General features: G+C 38.0%; 1 protein-coding gene across 1 annotated transcript; it reads right to left on the minus strand.

Annotated features, from left to right (window-relative positions):
- Window positions 1–227: 227 nt before the first annotated feature.
- LOC120634601 (gamma-aminobutyric acid type B receptor subunit 2) lies at window positions 228–25,119 on the minus strand. The gene is made up of 31 exons (XM_039905330.1): window positions 24,980–25,119; window positions 23,291–23,446; window positions 22,581–22,684; window positions 21,700–21,837; window positions 20,971–21,138; window positions 20,293–20,468; window positions 19,817–19,991; window positions 19,435–19,513; window positions 17,914–18,068; window positions 17,406–17,560; window positions 16,809–16,955; window positions 16,347–16,456; window positions 15,421–15,551; window positions 14,608–14,730; window positions 14,169–14,279; window positions 13,462–13,590; window positions 12,615–12,710; window positions 11,178–11,363; window positions 10,575–10,692; window positions 10,273–10,366; window positions 9,074–9,260; window positions 8,386–8,535; window positions 7,455–7,638; window positions 6,088–6,180; window positions 5,149–5,256; window positions 4,378–4,456; window positions 3,820–3,872; window positions 3,300–3,376; window positions 2,670–2,750; window positions 1,697–2,063; window positions 228–1,283 (listed from the first exon to the last, which is right to left on the minus strand). The coding sequence occupies exons 1-31, from the start codon at window positions 24,999–25,001 to the stop codon at window positions 1,033–1,035; spliced, it is 4,203 nt and encodes a 1,400-aa protein (XP_039761264.1). The 5' UTR covers window positions 25,002–25,119; the 3' UTR covers window positions 228–1,032.
- Between the last annotated feature and the right edge of the window lie 962 nt (window positions 25,120–26,081).

The following is a 26,081-nucleotide window of genomic DNA, read 5'->3' on the forward strand; positions in this document are numbered from 1 at the left end:
CACTTTTTATAGAAAACTTGAATTTTAGCCTTATCGCATTTTAACCAACAGGTGTTGTGAGAAGCAGCGTAGTGGGATGGTAGAAGTAATGTATGAGTTACCAGTTCAGTTAAATATAGAGTTAAATGACCTAAAATCTGTCATAAAAGCAACTTCAGACCATTGTTCATCACGGCAGATGTAAAACATCAACAAGTTGTGGAGATCGGTTACGTTAAGGGAGCATATAGACCTCCATTTACTGTGACGGTTTAAAGGCCAATCTTACTGCCTAGGCTCACCAATATACATTTTTCATGATAAATGGAGTGAGCGAGGTAATAGGTAATATTATACAAAATTGCACTCGTTATGCTTATTCTCGCTGAATCTATTTGTTTGTTAAAATTATATTGTGTCTGGGTACTTAATGGCTATCATTGATCGCTTACTAACTCTTAAAAAAATTAAGGAATTATAAAAAAAAAACTTAAATCCATGCGATGTTTCTCAGCATGGTACCTATACGCAAAGGTCGCGAATCTTTACGTTACTTTTACTATTATTATAGCTAAGCGAGGTAAATTAAGTCCATTTTGTTCTGAGATTTTAGAGAGACAGTTTCTCGAACTTTATCAGGACTGCTGCTTGATTGCCACAAAAATTTAAATTTTTTAAATTTTTCATGAATACAAGTATGAAAATTTGCAACTCTGCAATAAAATGTTATCTGATAAAAAAATAACATTTTGGCAAACACTCGAAATGATGTCGTGCTGATCGATCGTTCTAGTTGCCGTGATTTGTTAAATGCTATAAAGTAGCTACAGCATAACCCCGCCTATCATAAACGTAGAGGAGCAGAGATGATACAAACAGCATATGTGGCCGGTGACGGAGACACAAACGGAGAGACAAATTACGGACGTGGCGCGGGCACCGAAAATATTTTGTAAATAAAATGTTTCTGCACGGGTCCGCCATTGCCTAACAAACCACAACTTAAAAACATTAGACACTGTTATTACCGGTACGAGTAGAAACATTTGAAACTTATAAATATTCCACAATATCACACTTGATGGAAATGTTTGGGCAGCTGACCCCGTAGCTGAGGTTCAGTCCATGCGGCTGACTCTTGTGTCTTTCGGTCAGGAGCTTGTGGAAGATGGGCAGGATTGCGCACTCGAATAACTCAGACTCTGAGCTAGCGGTGTACATCTTTCTTTCTGTCGACTCTTGTCGTTTGGAATCCTTTCGGGAATATGTAGCTGATTTCCGTTCGTCTCTCTGGCCTGGTGAAACTGCAAAAAAAAAACTCGTGTGGGAATCATGGTTTAAACTTAGATAGCTACGAAGTTTTGGTGACTGTCGAAATCAATATTGAAATGATTTACGCAGAAGACCTCATCAATCCGTCCGAATGACAAAATTCCCCACAAAAAATATTAGTCGTCTAGCGAACGAATGTCAGTCTCAATCAAGCTACTTGACATTTACACGCTTGAATAGGTTCAACAAAAAAAAAATGGCAACTTTTGAGTTAAAAGTTTTGCATTGCAGGAATCTTTGTTTTTGCCCTGCGTTACATTCGGAAAAGTCATTCTCATTTGATTAGCTAGAAATAAAAATATATTGTAGTATTCGAGATGATCCGGAAAAACTAAATAGCCTGACAATGCAAATGTGTTGAAAAGATTGGTGTTTTTAAACTTACCAACTTTGTGCCTCGAAGCAACATTAGGACTGCTCTTGTGATGATCAGGCCGGCTCTGAGTGGCCTGCGTCAACCTCGGCGAATCTCCCACTCCCTTCGCCCTTTTCAAAGGTTCTGCTTCTTGCCTTAACCGTTTCGAGGGCGATTCTTGTCCCTTAGTAACCCTTATTGTATCAGGGTCCTGAACCACCCTCTTCGGAGATTCCTGTTTTTTAGAAACCCGTATGATATCTGGCTCAGGTTTTCTGTCTATGCTTTCTTTGGATTCCTGTATAGATTTTTCATATACTAGTTTTTTGGGCAGGTCTTCGAGCCTTCGTTGTGCAATTTCGGCATTTTCTTCCATTTCTTCTTGATATGTTCTTATCTGAAATCACGGAAAAGAGACGTGTAACGTATTATTTTATACTAGACATAAATGTTTTTTTTTAAACGGTGATAGTGAGTAGGATTTCGACACTACTTTCGGGGGGCCGACTAACTTTTCTAAGTTATGTGCGTTTTCTAAGGAATCAAATACCACTTAGGTCAAAGATGAAGAAAAGCATCGTGAGGAAACCTGCATGCCTGAGCGTTCTCCAAGGTGTGTGAATTCCGCCAATAAGCATTGGGCTAGCCTGGTGGACTACGGCCTTAACCCGTTCTGATTGTGGGACGAGACCCGTGGGAGACCCGTGCCCTGTAGAGGGCCGGCAAAGGGTTGATTGTCGGATTGTTTGTAATTTAACTAACTGTAGAAATTGTTACTAAAAAAAACATCATAAATATATAATGAATAAAATCATGGATGTTTACAAATAACTTACCTTTAAGATTATTGACTTAATACGACTATTTAGGTAAATATTCAATTCCTGCATTCTTGAAATTTTAAAATCATAATATAATTATTAATCAATCATTATTATATGGGACATTACAAAAAAGTGAACATGCAAAAGTCAGTGAAATATAAAGGTTAACTTTTAGATACCTGAGCAGAAGACTGTCTTCTCTTAGCTTGTATCTGATGAGGAGGTGTACTAACGGGCTGCGGGAATTCTGAACCTCGACGCTATAAATATTGAATGTTGTTAATTATCATTATGCACTGGATTTTCAGAAATTTCTTCTTAAATTGTTATATTACCAGTTTATTACTACGGTTTTTTTACGAATCCCTTTGGAATGATTTGTTTTCCAGGGATAAAAACACTCTATGCCAAAAATATTTTTTTTGAAGTTATACTTCTTTTGGCGCGTTAGGGAAATATGGAGAGAGTAAATTTTTACGATGCGTGCGCACACCGTCACAAAAAGCCGCCACAATGAAGTTAGCTCTAGTCAACATGTTAGTTTTTCTAAACAAATTTTGACAGTTAACATTCAATAATTCAAACAATACCTTTTTTCTATTGTAAGTGTAACTTTTACTTCAAACACGAAATATATTGCAATAAGGCGAAAGATAAAATTTTTTAAAAGACTTATCTTGTTACGCCAAATAAGTATAAATTCTAAAGCGTGTACAAGAGTACACACACGTTTTTTATATATTTTTTTTTAGTTAAAGCGTGAAGAAAAAACAAATATTCGCGCTTATAATATGACTAAGGATAATTACCTTAGAAAGTCGATCTGTCATACGAAGTGTCTCTGACTCCCGATAGCCTTCTGGAGTGCCAACTCTCACTGCACCAGCTATAAAAACAGATGAATACGATTACTCTTGATGATGATACTTAATTTACATCTTGATCAGAAGATTGAGAGATTTTTTTTTATTCGTCTACAAGTTAGTTACTTGACTGTAATCTCACCTGGTGGTTAGTGATGACGCAGTCTAAGATGGTAGCGTGCTAGCCTGTTAGGGAGTATGGTAGTCATGAAACTAATCGGTTTCTACGCAAAATCGCACCGGAACACTAATTCGCTTAACGGCACGTCTTTGTCGGTAGGATGGTAACTAGCCACGGCCAAAGCCTCCCACCAGACCAGGCCAGAGAAGAATCAGAAATTATAAATTCCCGAATCCTGCTTAAAATCATCGCGCTCACCGTTGCGCCAGGGAGGTCATCGAAATTCTCCAGTTAGCTGAATTTCTTTGTTAGATAAACGATAAACATTGAAGATAGAACTCTTACCATGGTTGATGGAGGTGTTAGAAGCTCTTCTGTCTGAAGTTCTATCAGATTCTCTGGAAATATATTGCATAAGGTTTACAATCAGGAAAAAAATTTGGTTGTCTGTAAAGTCGGGTTACTGACGATAGTTGAACGTGACAACGTCGTAAGAAAATACTGATGGAATGGTTGCATTTTTCAAAAGAAAATTTTAATTTTATTTGTTTGATAGATATTATCGTTGCTATAAACAATTGACACCACATTCATTTTTCACTGCACTTCATCCTTGCCGAAAACATATAAATGTATTATTGTATAGAAGCTGTCCACGCGGACGCATCGCTCACTCAAGTAGGAGAGAGACAGATGTCGAACGCGGAGGCCGACTGTGCCTCTTTGTCGCTCGTTCCGCGCTCTCGCTTGCACTTCAAGGCTTGAATGGAACGCCTCAGAACGAGGTAACCCCGCATACGTCATGTTTTTTCGTGCGTGCAGCCGGCTTCATCGAATTATAAAACGTTGTCACGTCAAAAGAGATTGTAATTTAATCTTTTGGGTATCTAAGAGTTATCTTGCCTTTGGTGGTGAGGTGATGATGATGACTGTTGACGACTCTTCTCCGAAACACTCCTCTGCATGGGGGAATGGGCGTGACCTTCAACATAGAGTCGAGTTAAATATTTGATTGGTACAAGTACAACTCTCAATAGCTAAAGCAGTTACTGTAAGAGTTAGTAATATCTGCTGAGAATGCTCCCAAGTTAAAATGAAACATGCTTGTGTATTCTTAAAAAAACATACAGTCGAATACCTCCTCCTTTTATTTAAGTCGGTTGAAAAGTAATTGTTTCCGTAACCTTAATATTCATAAAATAGTTTAACAATAAAACTTGTCAACAGTGCGACTTGACTGGTTTGCTGGTAATCTAACAGATCTTCGGCAATGTACCCTCTACGCACGTTTCACTCCGAAACCGGAGCATCCTCAGAAGATGTTGACTTTACAATCAATAATTGTAAAGTAAATTTTAGCAATCATGATGGTGCGGTGTAAAAGATTGTAGAGAATCTGTATGGCATAATATTTATTATGCCATACAGATTCTCCTCAGCAAATTAAGCTTCATTTTCATCATATATTGTCTCATTCCAGTAGGTAACGCATATTTTAATCCAATGCATCGTTTGAACTTTTTAATAATATCAGCCGAAAGAATCAAGGGAACGTGTGGTAGAACTTGTTTCAAACTTTGATTATATACACGTTTAATCAAATTGTTACCCGCGAAAATTAAAGTAAAATTTTGAAGAACAATCGGGTTTTAAAGTTAAAACACATCAACTTACTTGGCGGGGATTTTTGGCAAGTGTATTGGAATGTGTTGGTGTCCCACAAGTCACTTTGTACAACAATGAAATTCTCCTTTTTCCTCTTCTCCGAATCTCTTCTTTGACCTAAAAGAGTCATATTATCTAGATCAGTCAATATTATTTATGTAAATTCGTAAAAAATCTGGATATTATTTATTTCGAAATTTAATTGTATTGCTATTCTAAGTCAGGTCCCCAAAAATATTAGTGAAACTACATTTAAGTCTACTCAAGTCAAACATTCTTTGCGTTTACTTTAGCTGATTCTTAATTCAAATTCAAATTCAAATTCAAAATTCATTTATTTCAAGTAGGCCTAGTTATAAGTACTTTTGAAACGACAAGTCAGTCTGTTTGTAGTGACTCTACCACCGGTTCGGAAGGCAGATTCCACTGAGAAGAGCCGGCAAGAAACTCAGCTAATGGTTTAAGTTTTAATAAAATTATCATGTTGTTATAGATAGAGAGTGAAGAATATTGGTACAAAAATAATGATATAGGCCCAGAATCAAGAACATACAGAAACACGACTGATATTGAAGCTTCAAAACCCTTCTTCTTTAGTAGTGTAACTCGCACAGGCGGTTTATCATTTCATTCATTTAGCACTGACAGTCTTACCTCTACGTTATTATGAAAATTAAGCTTAATTTTTATAATATATCATGGATTTCCGCAAAGTAACGCCTGCTTCTATCCATATTACCTCCAATGTTCTAAACGTTTACCATAACATGTGAAAATAAAAGAAAGGTTTTTGAACTAGCTACATTCCGCGGGTGTGGCGTGTGTGGAGACGTGCGTGGGGCGTTTCCACTGGTTTTGGACTCAATGTTAGCCCTTAATAACATTGTGTCCAAGTAGTTGAACGAGGGTTCTGTATGTTTTTATTTCTAGGGATAACTAATTTCGTACATGATTTTTTCCTTTCCGTTGATGAGTAATCGTGGTCTATATCCAGAATATCTTCTAGCTCTTGCTTCGGCTTAGGTGGATCACGTTCCTGACCTAAAAATAGGTTTAGTAAGTTTACAATTAGGTAGACAATATTTAGAAACTCCAAATCAATGTAATGTATTTTATACAGTACCAAGCTGATGGCCAGTGGCGGGCACTTCATACATACACAAAAACTATGCATACCCGAAATGCTTGTATAACTCGTCTGGGAGGAGGATTTTTGTTATTTTAAGCCATCTTCCTGCTTTATGCCTGATAGCCAATCTTTTTTATTTATTGTAGTGTGTATTGTCGTAGTATATTTATTTATTATTATTATTATTTATTAATGTGACACTCTGTGTGTGTAACTTGAGGCATAGGTGTTAAATCTCATATGCCTGTAATTACACTGGCCACCACGCCATGCGGAAGGATCGCAGCTGATAACCATCTTAAGGTTTGGAGCGGCGTCATCGAGGATTGGTGCGAGTGCTAAAGCTCGCCATAAGCAGACCCCCAGGGCTCAATGACATCGGGGGACCTTCGGACCGAAGAAGAAAAAGAAGAAGAAGAAGAAGAAACACTTTACTTTATTGCACGTATAACATACAGGAAAAGAAACAGTAAGGAGTATACAGTACACAAAGTAGACATGCAAAGGCGGCCTTATTGCTGCAAGCAACCTCTTACAGGCAACCTTTGTAGATAGGACTTACAGCAAAAGAACGAACTTTTTTTTAGAGGACCGAATTTTTTTGTCGTAATAATTGACGGACAAAGCAGATGGCGCACCTGATGGTAAGTGGAAAATCATCGCCTAAAAACACAGCAGCACTTCACATAGCATGCAAGGAGCACGTCCTGCAAAATGCCGACCTGTGCCCATCAATTTGAGGCGTAGGTGTTAAGCCTCATGTGTCTGTAATTACATCGCAACCACGCCCTTCGGACCGGAACACAGCATTGCAACAATGCTGCTTAGCGGCAGAATCATAGCCATAGTCCCTTTACGAGCCTGTCACAAAAAGTGGATCTATTTTAGAGCATCGGAAACAGTATTTTTTAGTCAAAGTCAAGCTTGTGTTATGGGTACTAAGATAACTGATGAATAATTTTTATGAATAATATACATAAATACTTATAATATATAGATAAACACACAGACACTGAAAAACATTCACGCTCATCACACAAATATCGTTCAGTTGTGGGAATCGAACCCACGGCCCTGGACTCAGAAAGCAGGGTCGCTGCCCACTGCGCCAATCGGCCGTCAAAAAAACAATTAGTGTGCATAAAACTTAAAAGACACAACGTAATGGTTCTTCTCATCCTCATACCTATGGCCTTCCGCTCCGCCGCAGCGGGCGCGGGCGGCTCGTGCTCGTCCACGGGCACGTGCATGAGCTCCGCCAGCAAGGCCCCGGCGCTGACACTCGACATGCGCCGGTGGCCGCGAGGAGCCGTCTTGTACGGCGGCTTCGTGTCGCTCGCTTTTGTCTGTTTCTTCTGCATTTCGGGTGTCTAAGAGAAAATTCTAAATTAAAAACTCCCGATTTTCCCCTGCCCTGCTCGGCTCGCCGCCAGTGGCATGCACAGGGTTCTGACCAGGGTATGCATAAAGAAGGAAGATGCCAAAAAATGGAAAAATCCTTTGCATTTATGACCTATACAAACATTTTAGGGTAGGCAGAGCTTTTGTGCACGCATGGAGTGCGCGCCACTGCTCACCGCCGTACCTCAAAAAGACTCACAGGAAGTTAAGTGTCCTTCAATTTTAAAGAGTTCTTAATTATCCATTTCATGTGTATTTACTGTTTCTTACATGCCGTAGAGAAGAATCAAGATTTTACGTGTACATAGGTAATGTACACGTAAAATCTTGATTACAGTTTTGGGTACAGATTAGGCAATGGGTCATCATCATCATCATCACCCAATACCGGCTCACTACAGCGGGTCTCCTCCCACAATGAGAATGGTTTAAGCCGTAGTCCACCACGCTAGCCCAGTGCGGGTCGGTGGACTCCACACACCTTTTGAGAACATTATGGAGAACTCTCAAGCATGCAGGTTTCCTCACGATGTTTTTCTTCACCGTGATTTTTAAATTGCTTAAATTAAAAACACACATAACTCTGAAAAGTCAGTGGTGCGTGCCGGGACTCGGACTCGGTCTCCACGTGAGGAAAGCCGATACCTTACCCACTAGGCTATCACCGCTAACATGCAGCTGGGTACCTAAATGTAATTGTACATAGAGCTAAGTACCTTATTTACTTTAGGAGTCGCTGCCTTCGAGTACATGGGTTCTTGCACTTTAGCTGGCATCGACTTGGGAATTTCAGTGGTTTTGATTGCTGGAATGGTCTTAGCTTCTGCTTTAGCTAGTTCCACCGGCTTCGGAGGCTCTGATGGTTCCTAGAAGAAATTCCAGTTCTCATTTGAAACCGGATCACAGTTAACAATAACCGTATATTATAAGACAGCAACTTCAAGAATAATTGTATGAATGAGTATACTTTTATTGTACACAACACAGAAAACAAAAATAGAAATAATTATAAAATGCAAATACCATAGAAAGAATTTACAATTTGGCCTTTATCGCTACATTACGGCTAGCATGGGCAGGCGACAATTTTCTCCCCAGGGAAAGGATAAAAAAAAAAATTATCTACTGAAAACTCTTTAACAGAAAACACAGTACATAAAAGTTTTTAGCCCGAACCAGGATTCCAACCCAGGAATACGTAGTTAAACATAACAACTTAATCAACTCAAGGCAATTTATTAGTAGTTAAACACTAACCCTACTTCAATATCAAGATTAAAAATACAGTTTATTGACTTTAAGGACGGATGGACAAAAAAGCAAAAAAAAACACTTACGCTTATATAATATTAGTAAGGATATACGATTCAGGTGGTGTCATAAATGTCTTAAATAGTCGCTTACTTCAGAGGACCATCCGTAAGGCAGTTTGGCAAGTTGGTCCTTCTCAGGCACAGCTTTCGAAGAAGGTGGACTCGTGTAGTCCAGGTGGTTCTTGAAGGAAACATTCTTGGTTTGCTCCTTTCTGGGTTCCTTCAGCGGCTCTTTCAGTGTTTCTTTTACGGGTTCTGGGGGAGCAGTTGGCTTTAGCCTGAAATTAAGTTTGAGATTTTAAGTTGGATGTTAAACGTTTAATCAGTTAATTTTAAAATTCGTGCTTTTCTTAAGATTAAGCAATAAAGTCGAGGCAAGTTTTTTAAAATTCATAATTCCATTAGTCCTACTGGTTTTTTTCTGTTATTTTTTTTTAGCTAGCTAGGCTAGCAGTTGATCGCGACTTCGTCCGCGATGAAGTTTGATTTGCCCTGAAAATGAAATCAAAATAAATCGCGGGACCGTCTGCGCTTATTTCCAGGTTCCCAAAATCTTTTCCACGATTTATACGTAATCAGGTCTCAGTCAGACAGAAATACATTCCTACTCTCCATAACTATCCATAACATAATGCTACATTTGATTTATAAAGGCGAAGTTTTTACAATAACTGTTATATAAATCTGCCTATAAGAAAAGGATATTAATTGTGTGCACCTAAGGGTGACTTAAGCGGATGCCCGCGACTTTTTCGGTGTAGAATTCCTGATTATCCGTGAGCTTGAGGTAATAATTGACGGAGTAAGTCGACTGCCTTATGCTCATCTGTTGGTAAGTGGAAAACCGGAACACAGCGTTGCAACATTGCTGCTTTGCGGCAGAAACAAGCATGGCGATAGTACTTCCCCGGACGAACTCTGTCACAAAATGCTCCATTACTACGGTTTTTTTCCTGTGCTATATATCTTATTATTGTCATTAATTAAGTATATTAAATTTAATGAGATGGGAAAAAGAAAATTGGGCTAAAGATATAACAAAGCGGTATCCTAGAGACGGTAAGAGAAGAAGGGGAAGACCATTCCGAGGGTGGGAAGATGATTTGAGAGCGACAGCAGGACCTCTGTGGACAAGGAAAACCTATGATCGCGAAGCATGGAAGAACCTGGGGAGGCCTATGCAAAGCAAAACAATCAAGCGTAACCGGTGTCTCGATAAGTAAATGATCAGTAAGATAAGATTCTTGAAAAGGCTATAAATAAATAAATAAATATAATTATTGAACTTACTTTTCCACTGAGTGATGATTCTGCAAACCGATGTATTCAGTTTCAGCGCCAGCTGATGCGCTGAGGCTGCACACTGACGTTATATCACTAGTTTCTGAAATGAGAAAATAATCATGAATTACCTATACTGTCTGATATTATAGTCGGTAACCCTTTAGTATTTTTAAAGCAGGGTTTAACCTGCAAACCTTGGTATTCTACGGCGACTAGTGTCCATTTTCAATATTCAATCTATCCGTTATCTACAGATCTATTCATGTGCGTACCCACAGCTAAATAAAGCATCAGAATACAAGTTTTACCCGGGTGACTGACGGTTTCTCTCGGAATGGGCAATCGTGTCCGTTGCGTGGCTGGAGACTTTGAATCTCTGACCGATGATTCTGAACTAGCGTCACTTCCCAGTTTGCTTAGCAGCATCTAGAGGAAACAAGAATATGAATTAGTAGTCAAGCTTTGTCATTAAAAACTCTAGTACTCAAATAAGTTTTTCAAGGCGCCAAAAAATAATCTTAGGTACTTCTATATTTACTATGTCTTGCCTTTCTTCTGTCTATATCCTTAAAACCAAAGAACAGTCGAACAGTGGTTAAACCTATGGTTCCGCAGCATTGTCGCTAAGTATGGGCCTCATAAGAAGGCTCAGAGTCACTAAGCGGGCGGTGAAGAAATGAATAACAATTCATTGTAAAGTCAACATCTGAGGATGCTCCGGTGTCGGAGCGAAACATGCGTAGAGGATACATTGCCTAGATCTATTTGTTTCATTACACTATACAAATTATCCTGCTTTGCGCGGAGTATGGCGAATTAAGCTTAATTTTCATAAAATATCTTGGATATTGGCAAAGTCAAGCCTGCTTCTATCCAAGCGCAATCACTGAGTGCGGAGGAGGGGCCCGGACCTGTAGCTCGTTGTCCTTGGCCTGCAGCGTGCGGCGGTAGCGGTTGTTGTGCTGGCGCAGCTCCTTGAGGCGGCGCTCGAGCTCGGGCCCGGGCTCGCGGCAGTCGTGCGGCGCGGCGGGCCGCAGCGTGGCGCGGATGCGGGAACCGCCCGTGCCGCCGGAGCCGTTGCGCCGCAGTTCCAGCAGCTGCGAACGGTTGTAGCTGCCCATTCCATTTTTGAACTAAAACTTCTTTAGGCGCGACTAGGGAGTAACTCAGATTTTTTTTCTCACGGAAGTAACGCTTGCGTCAGACGTCTGTGTAGTTTCCGCTCTTTAAAAATAATAATTTGGATTGCTCGTAACTATATGTCATACAGTCCACCGATGGACGTTGGGGTCTTAAGGTGCTGGAATGGCGAACCCGCAGCGGTAAGCGCAGCGTAGGTCGGCCCCCAACGAGGTGGACAGATGACATCAGGCGAGTAGCCGGGAGCCGCTGGAGCCAAGCGGCCCGGGACCGTGTATTGTGGTACTCCCTACAGAAGACCTATGTCCAGCAGTGGACGTCGATTGTTTGACATGATGATCATATGACATATACTCCACGCTATTTGACTTATAAGCAAGCTAGTGGCAAATATCATAATCAATTAAAATTATTTATTTCCAGTATTTTCAAACGGATCAATTGTGAATAGCAAAGTGAATAAAAACAGTTTCAAAAAAATATTTTAAATTGCTAATTTTTTTGAAAATCTCTAAATAAACTTGTTTATTTATTACTTTTGTAATAAATAATTATTGATAAATTTTCTGACGATTGCGACATTCTACAATATTTAATGACAAGGTTATATTGACATGTGCTTCAATTTTCTACTCTCAATAATTATTCTATTTAAAAAATGAAAATATTTATAAAATGTGAAAGTTATATTAATGAATTTTAAATAGAATATAGAATGAAAAAGGGAGTATTAAATGAAATGTCGGAGTTCCAGGAACATTTTACTCTTTCATCAACAAATAATATTAAAAGTTTTACTACAATCGCGCGTAAAGGTTACACACACACTGTTTTATTTTTTTATTCCACTACAAGATAAATTCAAATAAAAAAAAATGTTACACTTATTTGTATCTATACAAATACTACAAAGAGGAAGTTTGTGTGATGGTAAGTTTTAATCTACGGATCTGAGGAACCGATTGGAAAAAAACTCTGTTTTGGATTGTCCATTTATCGATATAGGATACGGCCCTTGATAGGAAATCCGAAGTCTTATGGATTTGAAACGTGGTCGCTTACTATGGGGCTCATAAGAAGGCTCAGAATCACTCAGCGAGCGAACCACAAAAAAATCTTTCCCTTTACAAAGCAATTAAATGACTTATTAACCGCGGGTAAAACCGCGAGGCGCAGCTAGTCTAGCAATAGTTAAAATTAAGAATTACCTTTGGTACAAAAACTAAGCACAGAGTAGCCGTTGTGCAGAAAATGATGAAGATTGCGATCAGCACAAATAAAACATCCTTATGATCGGCCAGCACCTAGAAAGAAACAGAAAGAATAGGTTCCTGTCACACATAACGCAGGTTTAGTGCCGGGGAAGATAAGCTTCTCAGAGACCAGTTGTCTTGTTTCTTTTGAATAATGTGTTGATGACCTCCCTGGCGCAACGGTCTGCGCTGTGAATTTAAGTAGGAGGTCCCGGGTTTGATTCCCGGCAGGGACAGTTTGGGAATTTATAATATCTGAGTTTTCTCTGATATGGGCTGGTTGGAGGGTTCTGACTACCATACTCCCTAACAGGTAAGCCCGCTCAACTTAAACTGCATCACCAGTAACCAAGAGATGAGATTGCAGTCAAGGGCTAATTTTTACTGGAATAAAAAATGTTTAACTTATTTATATCTATACAAATACTACAAAGAGGTAGTTTGTGAGGTTGTAAGTTGTAATCTGATGAACCGATTTAAAAAAAAACTCTGTTTTAGATTGTCCATTTATCGATAGGCTATAGGATAAACAACATCACGCTACGACAAATAGTAGCGGAGTATCAATAAAAACAAATTATAACAGAATTGTTCGTCTCAAAATCCCTGACAACATATGTCTACCTTTTAAGGTGGACTCTTACGCGGATGAACGCTTACGCTAGTGCAAGAATAAAACTTTTGAGCCAAAACATAAAATATTTTATACCCGTATAATTTGACAAATGTGTGAAAGTGATGCAAAAGGATTGAGGCTTATTTAAGGTTTATCTTCAAATGAAAGTTAATCACGAAGTCTTACCAATGCGCAAGGTGCGCCCATTATACACATTATAAGCACGTTATAAACGGACAAGCCGATGTGCTTCGAGTCGTTTAAAGCGGGGATTGATACGTGTCGAGTCTCCCATGCCAAAAATGCTCCGAATACCTGAAAAGAAAAAAATCATAAAGTGGTAAATCAAAAAGATAAAGAAATTCACGCCTCTATAATATATAAAATAAAAGGTGACTAGCCATACCAGCAGCAGGGCTAGCACGGGCGGGAGATAAAAATTATATCCCCCGATTATATCCTCTGACAAGGAATATAATTAGCGTGCCCACCTGCTAAATCGCTGGAACATAGAATAGGAGAAGTTTACCCCCGTTTAATAATACACTTCCTCTGAGAATTGATAAAGCTGTGGGAGAAGATACATTTTATCCTTTACCTGTGGATATAATTGTCTCCTGCCCATGCTAGCCGTGGGTGTGATAATAAAGTTAGCTTTCATGCTTATAATACCTAATCAGTCCTAAGATTACAATGATACATCTTATAGTGGGTAATGCAATGAAAACCTGAATTCATTAAATTTATATTAGAGACATGAAGAAATGGATAAGCTTTCAGATAATGATGGAGAGTGCAAGTTAAAGAATTATACAATATTTAAACAGTAGTCAAAGTAAATGTATGCTATCGGTACTGAGCTAGTGAGATTTAGAATTCAATGTCAATCTTACCAGAAGAAGACCTTTGTACGCGTAAATGGCTCCTATAAATATTGGCATCCTCTCTGACTGACAGTACTCGTTCTCTTGCACTATGACTATGTCTTCGCTTGTGGGATGAGGCTACAAAAAAAAAACGATTACGAAATTGAATTTAGATCTGAGCTTTTTTGTAAAGCTACCAATCGGTTCCTCAAAATTTCTCTTACAACCTTTCATCTACTATTCTAGGCCCACCCTCCCGTTAGCTACCCAATACTATACAAGCTTCTCTACGATCTGGGGGGGGGGGGGGGGGTTCAAGCTGTCCTGATAACAGCTTTTGTCTTGTTGCTGTAAATTTTTTTGTCTTGTTGCTGGACTTCTGATGGTAGGTAGTTCTCAAAATTTGCCCTTTCGCTTAACAAAAAAACGATCTCTTTAGATTTATTATTCGTAATCGTATGCTTACGTATGCTTCCATTTGTTTAGTGGCCCTGTAAAATGGATCAGATATCTGCCAAGTGGTCATGATGATCAGATCGATGCACAACAGCACACCCACCACCATGAACAACTGGTAATCTTTTATTACCTGAAAAAACAAATTTATTTTTAAGATCTTGTCGGATTTCTACTTAAGCTCGATGTTAATAATCATTCTATACTAGAATCTTCAGATGGCTTATTAAATTAATTAGTTCTTTCCTTATTAAACGGGTAGAGTAGGAAAAGGATCGCACTACTAAATACATTCTGTTATCTGGAGATATTGAATTAGATTCATTATAGTTATACAAAGTGTAAATGAAAACCGAAATAATACTTCACAGGCTTTAAGGATACCTACATTATGCAGTGTCACTGAGACTTATCTATGAAACAAAAAGATAAACCAAAAGACAAAAGACGAAACCAAAATTTTGAGTAAACCGCTATCATAGTTTTTTTCTTAAAGAAATCAGATACAGCCCTAACATCACATGCAAAACTAAAATAAAGTGACTCCTGTCTCTTTATTAGGTACGAGTAGTATAGCGTCGGTACTGTGCGCGTGTTGGTGTTTTAATTTACTAGGGCTGCCAAAGTAAACTCTTAGAATGTTTTGAATTCGTTTGTGTGGAATAATAAATACCTATGCTTCTTATTTTTACTTTCATGCATCCTTCAGCATTACTTCGTAATTCGGTTACACGTTTTATAGTTATGAACTTAGTATGGTTAAAAATAATCCAATTAGGGATCAATTTTAAACTAAAATTGAAAACTTAATGTCATTCCGTACCTTTTTATTAAGTTTGACGTCTGTGAAAATAGAGTGGACGCGCCAGGTCTTTGAGAACATCGCGCCAAATGCCAGACTGAAACCAGCCATCAATAGCCAAGCGCGAGCGGTGCATATGTACGGGAACGCCGCTGTATAAAATAATTTAGCGTTAGTCCTCTAAACCGATCTTTAATTGGGTAGTAAAAAATTTAAACACATAAACAATACATTTATATAATTCTTTAGTATGTATGAACATGCATTATTATTGATTGATACAAGTTATTAGCAAAAGCGAATTCAACTGAGGTGATTCCAGAGATGATTGAATATGTAAATGCCACTTTAAAACAGACATACAGAGGTAAAAAGAAAGCGAAAACATCAAAGTACTTACAAACACTGGATGGCAAAGCTACGAACAATACGAAAATCATCACGTATACCACCAAAAGCGATGGATAGAAGGAAAAGAAACCAAAACTTGGAAACATGCTGTCGACTCCGATGACCTAGAAAAAAGCCTAGGTCTTTCTCAGAATCTACAAGAAACAGGGGGTTAGTTCCCAAAATTTGGTTAGCGGGTTCCATTCTGCCCGGGGTCGAAGCTCAAGCTGGGAGTGGGTGGTGCAAGCTATTACCTCCTCGTGGTATTTCCTGAGAAAGACCTAAGAATTAATGAATACGATGAGATTATGAGCGTGACGAAGTGCCAGCATCATGCGAATCGAAAGTGCTAAGTTTTAATTCAATTTTTAATATTAACTATTTAGGAACCAATCGTTAAGGATTGGACAGCTAGATTAATAACAAATCAGTTTTAATTATTAACTTCAAATGTTACCTTCGATCCGATACAAGATAGAAAGAACACAAAGATATTTTTGAATGAAAACAGGATTGAAAATAGCAAAAGGCTAAGGAATATAAAAAAATGCACATACCGATGCTACTGAGACTGGAGTCAAGGCCGAGGAAGATAACACTGAGGTACGTGAGCATACATCCCACAATGATCAAATTGTTGAGGTGTGGAGAGGACATTTTGATGTATCTAGAAAAAAAACATTACATTACATAACATACATTTCGAAATTGATTTTCTATTAAATTTAAGTACATTTTACAACACACATATGTCCAGGTCAAAGATGGCTATGGTTATGATGGTTGTCCCCACCCCGCCTCTTGCCACGGGTCTCCTGACAAACATTTCCATCGCCCGCTGAGTGACACTTAGCCCTCTTATGAGGCCCGCGTTACTTGTCTCCTCATAAATGGCTGGACTGATTTGGATGAAATTTTGCGTATATATTTCAATGGGTTTCTGAAAGGTTTGAAAATAATTGGACCCAGATTTACTGGGCACTGGGTACAAATAGTTGATAAAAAAAACTCATAGTAACCTCTGATTCCTAAAATGTATGTTCATAGCTAAGAAGCCAGTAGCAAGACAGATGCCAAGCACGGAGCAAAACACGACCACCGCGTACAGTGTGATGTTCACTTGCGTATGCTCGATTAGATGAAGAGTGCGATCTTTTGGAGGATTCCTGAAACATATTTGTGTTGTTAGATTTTTACGGCTAATCTGGCAAACTTGCTATGTAAATAGGGAAGAACTAAAATGTCTCCAAGATGAAGCCAGTTTAAACATTTAATTCAAATAATTGAAAAAATGGGCATTGCCTTTTTGGCACAAGTTTGATTGTTCTGGTAACAATTGCGTAGATAATTTAACTGTATGGATAACTCTTTGCTTTCAACATTTTCTTCAGTTACGTATTCTAAATCAGTGCCATCAAATTCAACTTATACAAATATTAAATATCCTTATAGCAGTTTTTAACTTTCAAATTATGGGTCACATTGTATAATCTGTAAACGATCTCTATCAGCTTTCATCATCAGCATGGTATTTATTTTTATCCTCATCTCCTAAGAAGCCACTCGCATAAGAGCTGAGTTTGCCCAAGTATGGAGCATTATTAAGATGCACTTACTTTCCAACCCACTTGAATGGGTCCCCGCTGCCAAGGTCCAGTCGATCCCGTTCCGCACAATACTCTCCGACCTTCACTTCCCCGATCTGCTCTCCTTGGAACTGCTTCAGTAGAATTGACGCTTTGCGCTCGTTGTCGTAAAAACGTACTGGACCCTGAAATAATCCAGATAACAAGAATATACTTAAATATTTGGAGATAAGGGTCCTAAAAATATTATGTCTGAAGATAAACTAGAAAGATTAGGTTAGAAATTGGTGTAGTCGACCATAGGTCCTCAAAAAGCAGTTGGAGGAACTGGAGGATTTGCCCAGAATCACCAAGCTGGGTAGATGGGTTGGTGACCGCAGTAGATGCTAGTAGTAGCACAGCTGCTGCCCGCTCCCCTTTATATTTCCTTAGTCACACGCCGTTAAACATCTATCATTCAGTATTAAATCTCATAAATTTAAAAGGAAAGATCAGATAAAAAAAACATCAAAACATGCCACAAAGAACAGAAACTCACAGTTACACCCTCAAAGGTGACGTTGCTCAACGCGTCCAGAAACAGCTGCTCCCACTCTTTATCTCGATACCTGAAGTCCTGCACTGTCTTCTCTTTATACTTTAACTTCACACGATGCGCTACTGTCTGGATTGCTAGCGCCATCGCCCATATGCCTGAAACATTTATCACGTCGTTTTTAGATTTCCGCACCAAAATTCAGCAATGGAATCCTTATGATCCAACTTTGTCACAGCCGATTTTTTCACTAACTACTAAATCTATCGATATGTAATTTGAAAAAGTTAATTATATTTCTGCGGTTAAACATTATTCTCGGGCAAAACCGAGGGATTGAAACTTTAATTTACTACGCTTACTTTGGGGCTAGATGGCAATATGTGTATTGGCGTAGTATATTTATTTTATAGTGAGCTAGACTGTTATTTATATTTATACTTAATAATGTTTAATTTTAAATTTCGAAACTAACAGCATTAATTACGTATCGTTTTATGATTCTTTTATAAGTCTAATTTGTATTTGGCAACGAGACAAATTATACTTGTTCTTGGAGATGTCTCTTAAAAAGTTCAAAGTTTGTATTGAACGTAAGCTTATAGAAAAGTCCTATTGTAGTATAAAGGACTACGTAATCGATAAAAAAGCTTGGGTGTAAATTATTGCTCTAACCAGGTTGCTCTTCTAATAATTTAAAATTACATTGTGAGATGGTGATAACAAAATCAAATCAAATCAAATCAAATCGTTTATTTGCAGATTGGTATTACATTGTTAGTAGGTACACAAAACATAGGGACAAACAATCCGCCTTAGATGGCATGCAAAAAATATATATGATCGTACAATAATTATACAATAATAATACTATCTTAAATCAATCGATATTATTAAAATAAGAATAAAATTTAAGAGTGATATCAAAAGTACAAATATTATTATTCATGTCAAATTATAATCACTGTAAATGTCAAACCTATAATATTGTGTCTGTTAAATATTCTTGGATGGTATAATAACATTTCCCAATAAGTAATTTTTTTATCTTATCTTTAAAATCTACAAGATTTATGTTTCTGTTGGCTAGTGACGCTGGCAATTTGTTGTATATTTTAGGCGCCATAATGAAAATACTATTCCCAAATAACGCTGTGGAATGTGGCTTATACATTAATTCATTTTTCCTGCGTTCGCTATCACTATATGTAAACAAGTGATTGTTTTTTTTGATACATAACAAAAAAACAAAAAACACCCGGCTAAGTTTGTTGTGGGCTTCTTCTTAGACCCGGACGCGTTTGGAACCCTCGTAGCTTTAGTTTTAAGTTTACGAAAGTTGTTATCACCATCATCTCACTTCCGTGTAATTCTTATGTACGCATCAAAAGTGCCACCTATGGGCCTACTTGAATAAAGATATTTTTGACTTTGACTTTGACTTTGACTTGTGTACTCAAATAATTAGTATTAAAAGAGGACAGTAGTTTTAGTCACTCTTAACAAAATATAGGCACTACTGACCGTCGTATGTATAACCATGGAATCTGGAATATTCTACTCCTCTTCTCCGATCATACTCAACTTGGTAGTCTTTTGCAGTCTGAAAATATATTTTAGAAGTCTATTAATAATATAGCTAATATATTTTTATATCTTTTTAATATGCCCACTCTTGTGGCTTGTTTTGAATCACAAAATTATTTTATAGAAATTACGGTCTCCGCAGAATCCGTGTACATAATATAGACTAATTAAAAAAACTGGATTGAGGGAAAAAGGAACTGCTAAAATATAAGTTTTTAAAGAGATACATTGTTTGGAATAACTTTGAGAACAGTAAATCAACCAGCAGCAAAATGCCGTATTAACAGAGACAACAGATAAATGTTAAATGGTTACTTACAATTCCTGAAACGGTCGTTTCGCCGGTAGTGGAAAGCGGCAGCAGATCAGTTAGGATGGTGGTATCAAGGGCAGCGCTTAGCTCCCTTCGTGAACACGGAGCTCGTCTGGTCCACCACTTACTGCTGTAAGTACCCAGTAGGAGCCAAGTATAGGCGCGGCCGTACATTTCCAGTCTGAAAAAACAGAGAATTTTTATCGCGATATCTCTTTTAAAATTCCAACTTCTGAAGAAAATCTCCTTCATCGTCCTATCCTTTTCATTCTCCGTTTTTTGCCTTAATCTCATTCTCTTAACTGATATGATTTAGCGCTGCGCTTTATATGAAGACTTTATAAATATGAGCACTTCGTCACATTACTTTACAATTTATCCAAAATTTTAAATCAAAGGGAATAAACAGTGGAATTCAAATTCTTATTGGAAACGAAATATTTTGTAGCTGACTATTTGGAATTAAAGTGTAAAATACGCACTTGTACGCTTCACAGAATATCTTCAGTGCCCAAGTTTCATTGAAATTGCCCAATATAATTCTGATATCTTTCTCTTTCAGCTTAGACAGTGCCGTCTTTACTTCAGTTGCAAAACTCTGAGATTCATCTACTATGAAGTTAGCAGCGTCCAAATCAGATAGGAGACGGTTGTGTGCCTGTAAAATAAAGTTATTAAATCTCTTTTAATCTTGCTAAATAAAATAATCGTATGGCAGCTTGATCACTGAGCGAAATCACCCAGAAAAAAAATTACTTATAAAAAAATGACTATCATGCGATTTTCTCTACTTCTTCAGCAGAGCTTCAGCTTCGCAGGCGTAGATTTTTTTATTTGTAAAACTTACTTAAATTATATATGTGACATCATAATAATTATTCTTATCCTTTCAATCTATACACATTGTAACAATTATAGTGATGTTTACAGCCAATAAACAACATATTATCACTGATATGTAGGATGAACAATGTTGGTCACAAAACTGAGCCCAGTGGAACTCTTAGAGAACTTTTAGAGACAAATAATAGTATACGATCTAATTTCTAAAATTACCGTAGAACATATTTAAGTGCATCCATAACAGCGTAACATATTAAATCAATGTTCTGCAATGTGTAAAACATAAATAATATTTTAAACTTGAATTTTTGACTTACCAAAGCATATCTAGGTTCGTTCTGATAGATCGTGCCAACTCTTGTCCAATTGAAGTGTTCCAGCAATCTGATACGCGGCATGTTGAAAGCATTTTCTGACGGTACGATGCGAAAGAAGTTTGGGAATGCTTCTTTCGTGAACATGGGATGTGTGTCAGCATAGGATAACTGTAAGTATACGAGTTAAATGAACAAATGGACAACTGTTAACTGTCAAAAACATAATCATTAGTATTATGAATATCCCACTGCTAGATGCAGGTCACCTTTCTAAACCACATAGGCATAAAGAGTCTGAAAGCTTCATTAACTCGAATTGGTAACGAAAGGAGGTTGGCCAGCTACTGCAACAAAATGTTGCGCATATTGTATTAAACTTTTTAATCATGACCCATTTTTTAACTTTTCGAATTTGTTAAATTTAAAATGTTTTTTCAGAAGCAGCACGAATATTTCGGTCTCGGTATTTCGGATTAGCTTGTAGAACATGATCTAACTAGTGCATAAGTCAATAAAATTTACCAATGGAACATGCCTTGCGATGGTTAAAACTCTAAGTTATACCCATTTAAGCATAATAATCTCAGAAACATCCTCTGATAAAGGCAAAGTCTTCGAAAAAGAAAAACAGAACCCAGAAATAACCCAAAATAGAGCCATACATAAAAACAAGAAGCCTGTTAACCAATTACCCACTGAGAAAAAAGATCTAGATAAACTCATATTTACCTGTGTCAAATGCCAATGTTTAGAAGCTTTTGCTATTGGGTCAGTGACGTGAGTGCAGGCAGCTCCAAATAGCATGAGCTTGTGTGGTCCGCTGTGCATCATATCGAAGAACGATTTGACTCCTACTGCTGCATTGCACTGTTAACAAATTTTGTTCCATCAAGTCCTTAAAATTACCTCTAGATGTAGGCTTTAACATTTAAAGAGTACAGAACAGCATTTGGCTGAGCACTGAACTTGTAATTATTATATGGCGATTATCTCAGTTATTTTTATTGCCTGATTTATGGATTCCCAAATGGAACATTCAAGCTAATAGTGGAAAAGTACAAAATCAGAAAGCACTGTGATCACTATATTGTTTTCTTGAAACTTCCGTGCTAGTCTCTTTATTTCGTAAGTGAAAAGATACCATCTCTCTCCATCATTTCGTTTCTCTTGATCATCAATATTCATCCAGGAATTGGAGCTTCACTAGCTATGATAGATTGGGTTGTCAGCAAGGGATGCTATTATTTGAGGCTTTCAAGACAGTTAAATCTAGATATATTATATTTTATACTGGAGGTCAGTGAGAAACTACCGCTAAAAAATAACATTTTGCAGGACATGCAAGGAACACGTCCTTATTGTCCACCAACCTGAGGCGTAGCTGTTAACCCACAACTATCTGTGATAACACAGGCAACCATGCCCTTCAGACTGGAACACAGCATTGCAACAATGCTGCTTAGCGGCAGAAATAAGCTGGGTACTTCCCCGCGGAGCTCTGTTCATAAAGCTCTACTACTACAAATGTTAACATAGCAGTTTACTTACTTAGTTGTTAAAGAGAAATTGTATTCTAGCTAACATTGATAAAAAAACCAGACAGTTCTCACCTCTGTATCATTCCACCACATGTGCAGCCGGTAGTTCCTCAGCACAGAGTCGTGTTCGTTGACGTGGTCTAGCGCCAGTTTCACGCTCGGCATCACGCCTCGACCTACAGCGGTTTTACCATAGCTTTGGTACTTAGCTCTTCCAATAATCTACTAGTTATAATGGCATCTTATAGTGACGAGGGTTGCCACAATGTATGTTGTGTTATCATGATACCAATTTAGTGAACAAAATATAGTTAAATTAAAGTGGACAGCTGTTAAAATAGTAGCAAACTATACAAATCTATCGAAAATAATATGTACAATACTAAACTGGAATATCTTTTGCCTGTGCTGAATAAACCACTTGGTAAGGCTTCTGCTTGCCTTTCGGGGGTACGGAGTTAGATCCCCCCTTAAAATCGTGAGGAAACCTGCATGCCTGAGAGTTCTCCATAATGTTATTAAGGGCGTTTGAAGCCTTCCAATCCGCACTTGGGCAGCGTAGTGGAATATGGCCCAAAACCCTCTTCATTCTGTAAGGAGACAAGTGATGAAGTCTTTAATGGGTTGACAATGGTGGACTTGATCCATAGTGACGACCCTTGATTGTGTAACTACCTACTGTACTGTATTGAATAAGAATAAACTTTACAATTTTATTTTTAGTAAGTCCCTAGCTGACCGTAGCAATAAATAAACACGCTAGATGCATTATCTAAAGATACCAGTATTTGAGTTCTCGACTCCTTTGCCGAAGGGGAAAAATCCGGCGATGTAGACGTCAGTGCGGCGGTTCAAGATAGCGTCCAGATTTGGCTTCTGCGGTACTCCTGTTACTAGGCTCAGTGACAGAAGGGTGACGAGGATTTGAGGGTGAAAAGCTGGAAAATAAGTTTTTTTATTTCACTGTTAGTGTTCATTGATGATGCAGTCTAAGATGGTAGCGGGCTTTTCTGCTATTGGCTTTTTAAACCTAGAACCCTTATCAACCTATACGCGGCCTCGTACTAGTAGCTAAATCGTTTAGCGGCAGGTCCCGTAGCCGCAGCCGAAACCTCTTAACAGACCAGCTCAGGGAATATTCTGAAATTACCACTCACAAAGATGAATCTCCGACGTATGAGATCATCACTGTGCCAGGGTGTTCGCCATTTATCTACTTCTGTGCAGTGCAATTACAAATATTATTCTGCGTCACGTTAATCCGTCATTTCCAAATTGGCATTGAAATAAGCGTCACCAACGTTTAGTATTAATTACCCGGCTTTAATTAAGTTATGCTGTGCGCAAGACACTACTTTACCCTCTTGGCGACAACAAGGCGAGAGGGCCAGAAGTTATCCCCTTAGTTAAGATAAAAACTTTCACAATTGATTCCGGTTTTAACGTGTCAATTAGCGATCAGCATTCTTACTTCCCCAGAACGGCTAACATGAGATATTTTTATCCCCCGGCAGAGGACAAAATGTTTGTCTTCCCCCGCACCTTTATCAACTCTCCTAGCAAAGCGAGCGAGTGGAAATAATACCAAAATAATATCTGTAGGTGTAATAATAATCAACGTAATAAAGAAGCGGTGATAGGCCGGTAGGACTTCAACTTCAACAACTAGGAGCATCCTCAGGAGATGTTGACTTTACATTGTTAAGTTCACTTAACATAACTTAATATCTCCTGAGGATGCTCCGGTTTCGGAGCGAAACGTGCGTAGAGGGTACATATACGAATTGAAGAAATTATAAATTACACCATACAGATTCTCCTGCTGTTCGCGGAGTATAGCAAATTAAGGTTAATTTTCATAATATTTTATGGATTTCCGCAAAGTAACGCCTGCTTCTATCCAGTAGTTTATAATTTCTTCAATCCATATCTTCTTCTTTGTCGTAACACTCTTCCCAGAGTGGTCATTTGCAGATAGTCTGATACACTCATGACCTGACCTCCCACTACAGATTAGATCTGATCGGTCCATCGCATGGATAACCTACCGCGCGCTCCAGTGCCTTCTACCTTGCCCTGCAAAACAAGGCGTTCTATGGAGTTGTTGTCTTTCCAGAAGACAACAACTCCATAGTCCAACTCAATCCTCATACTCTACACCAAACAGATCTTCGGCAATGTACCCTCTACGCATGTCTCGCTCCGAAACCAGAGCATCCTATGAGATGTTGACTTTACAATGTTTAATTTTTAAGACACCATATAGTTTCTCCTGCTTTTCGCGGAGTATAGCAAATTAAGCTTAACTTTCATACTATATCATGGAATTCCGCAGATTAACGGCTGCTTCTATCCCATAACTATGTAATTCTCGTGAGGAGTTAAGTTGACATAAGTACGATCCTTATTCCTTACGAGAATATTTGCAAAATCAATTACCAGGTACCTACTCAGCCAAAAATGGTTCTCACCTGACATCTTCATATTTCCCATTACACTTAGTATATAATTGTAAAATAATATTTTATTACACGCTTTCACAGTTTGTCGGTCACAAAATCCTCACGATACATAAAAAATACGAATTAAACATCAAAAAACACTTCCTCAAAATCATATCGTCCTATTCTCCTACCACCTCAGCTCCGCACAGGTCTAAGTTATCCGTTTGCGGTTATTATACTAAAATGAACTCTACTACTTTAACATTACGGCACAATGTTTGATTTCACGCAATACTTCTTACACAACGGCTATTGGAAATAAAAGCTGTATAAACATTTTTCCGTTAGTTAAAACTGATTTCTATTACTTAAATTTTAAGATATAGTTTTGAGTGAAACGATTATAAAATAAGTTGTAAAAGCTCGAACAGTTTTCAGCAAATATACTAAATTAGGCTCTGCCGGGGCGAATCGATAGAGGGTGAGTTTCAGGACAGTGTTGTGTGGACTAAATGTTATCGATAGGGTATAAATATATTTTATACCGCGACCGTATCGATAACATTTTGGGGTGTCTAAAATAGTTTTGGTATTTCAGGAGTTAGTGTGTTAAGGAAGAACATTTACGTTGATGTATCAAATCGCAATAGCAGGGCTGTTCTTATTCTAAAATTGTAACTTAAATTATTAATATAGCACCTATTATATAAAAAAGTGAGAAAACATAATTAATAAAAAATAAACTCCTTCGTATCGGATCAAAGCGCTCAACACTGCGCCAGAGAGATCAGCGTGTGTGAATAATTATTATTGTTATTCGACGGCCGAGTGGCGCCGTGTGCAGCGACCCTGCTATCTGAGCCCAAGGCCGTGGGTTCGATTCCCACAACTGGACAATATATTTTATGTGATGAACATGAATATTTTTCAGTGTCTGGGTGTTTATCTATATAAGTATTTATGTTTATTATTCATAAAAATTATTCATCGTGACAAGCTACGCTTACTTTGGGACTAGATGGCGATGGATGTATTGTCATAGTATATTTATTTTATTTATATTTATTGGCCCCATTTTAAATGTAGGCATTTTATGAATAATAAAAATGTTGTTGAGTGAGTTGCGTGC

The sequence above is a fragment of the Pararge aegeria genome, chromosome 24, assembly GCF_905163445.1.
Source record: "Pararge aegeria chromosome 24, ilParAegt1.1, whole genome shotgun sequence".
Classification (NCBI taxonomy): Eukaryota; Metazoa; Arthropoda; class Insecta; order Lepidoptera; family Nymphalidae; genus Pararge; species Pararge aegeria.

Excerpts from the sequence above, each read along its gene's own strand:
- LOC120634601 (XM_039905330.1), bottom strand. The coding sequence starts at position 25,001 with ATGGGAAATATGAAGATGTCAG. Across the intron at positions 18,069-19,434 it reads CCATGGTTATACATACGACG|GCATATGGGCGATGGCGCTA; the intron begins GTCAGTAGTGCC and ends TAAATGTTTCAG. Across the intron at positions 5,257-6,087 it reads AACGGAAAGGAAAAAATCAT|GTCAAAGAAGAGATTCGGAG; the intron begins GTACGAAATTAG and ends TGACTCTTTTAG.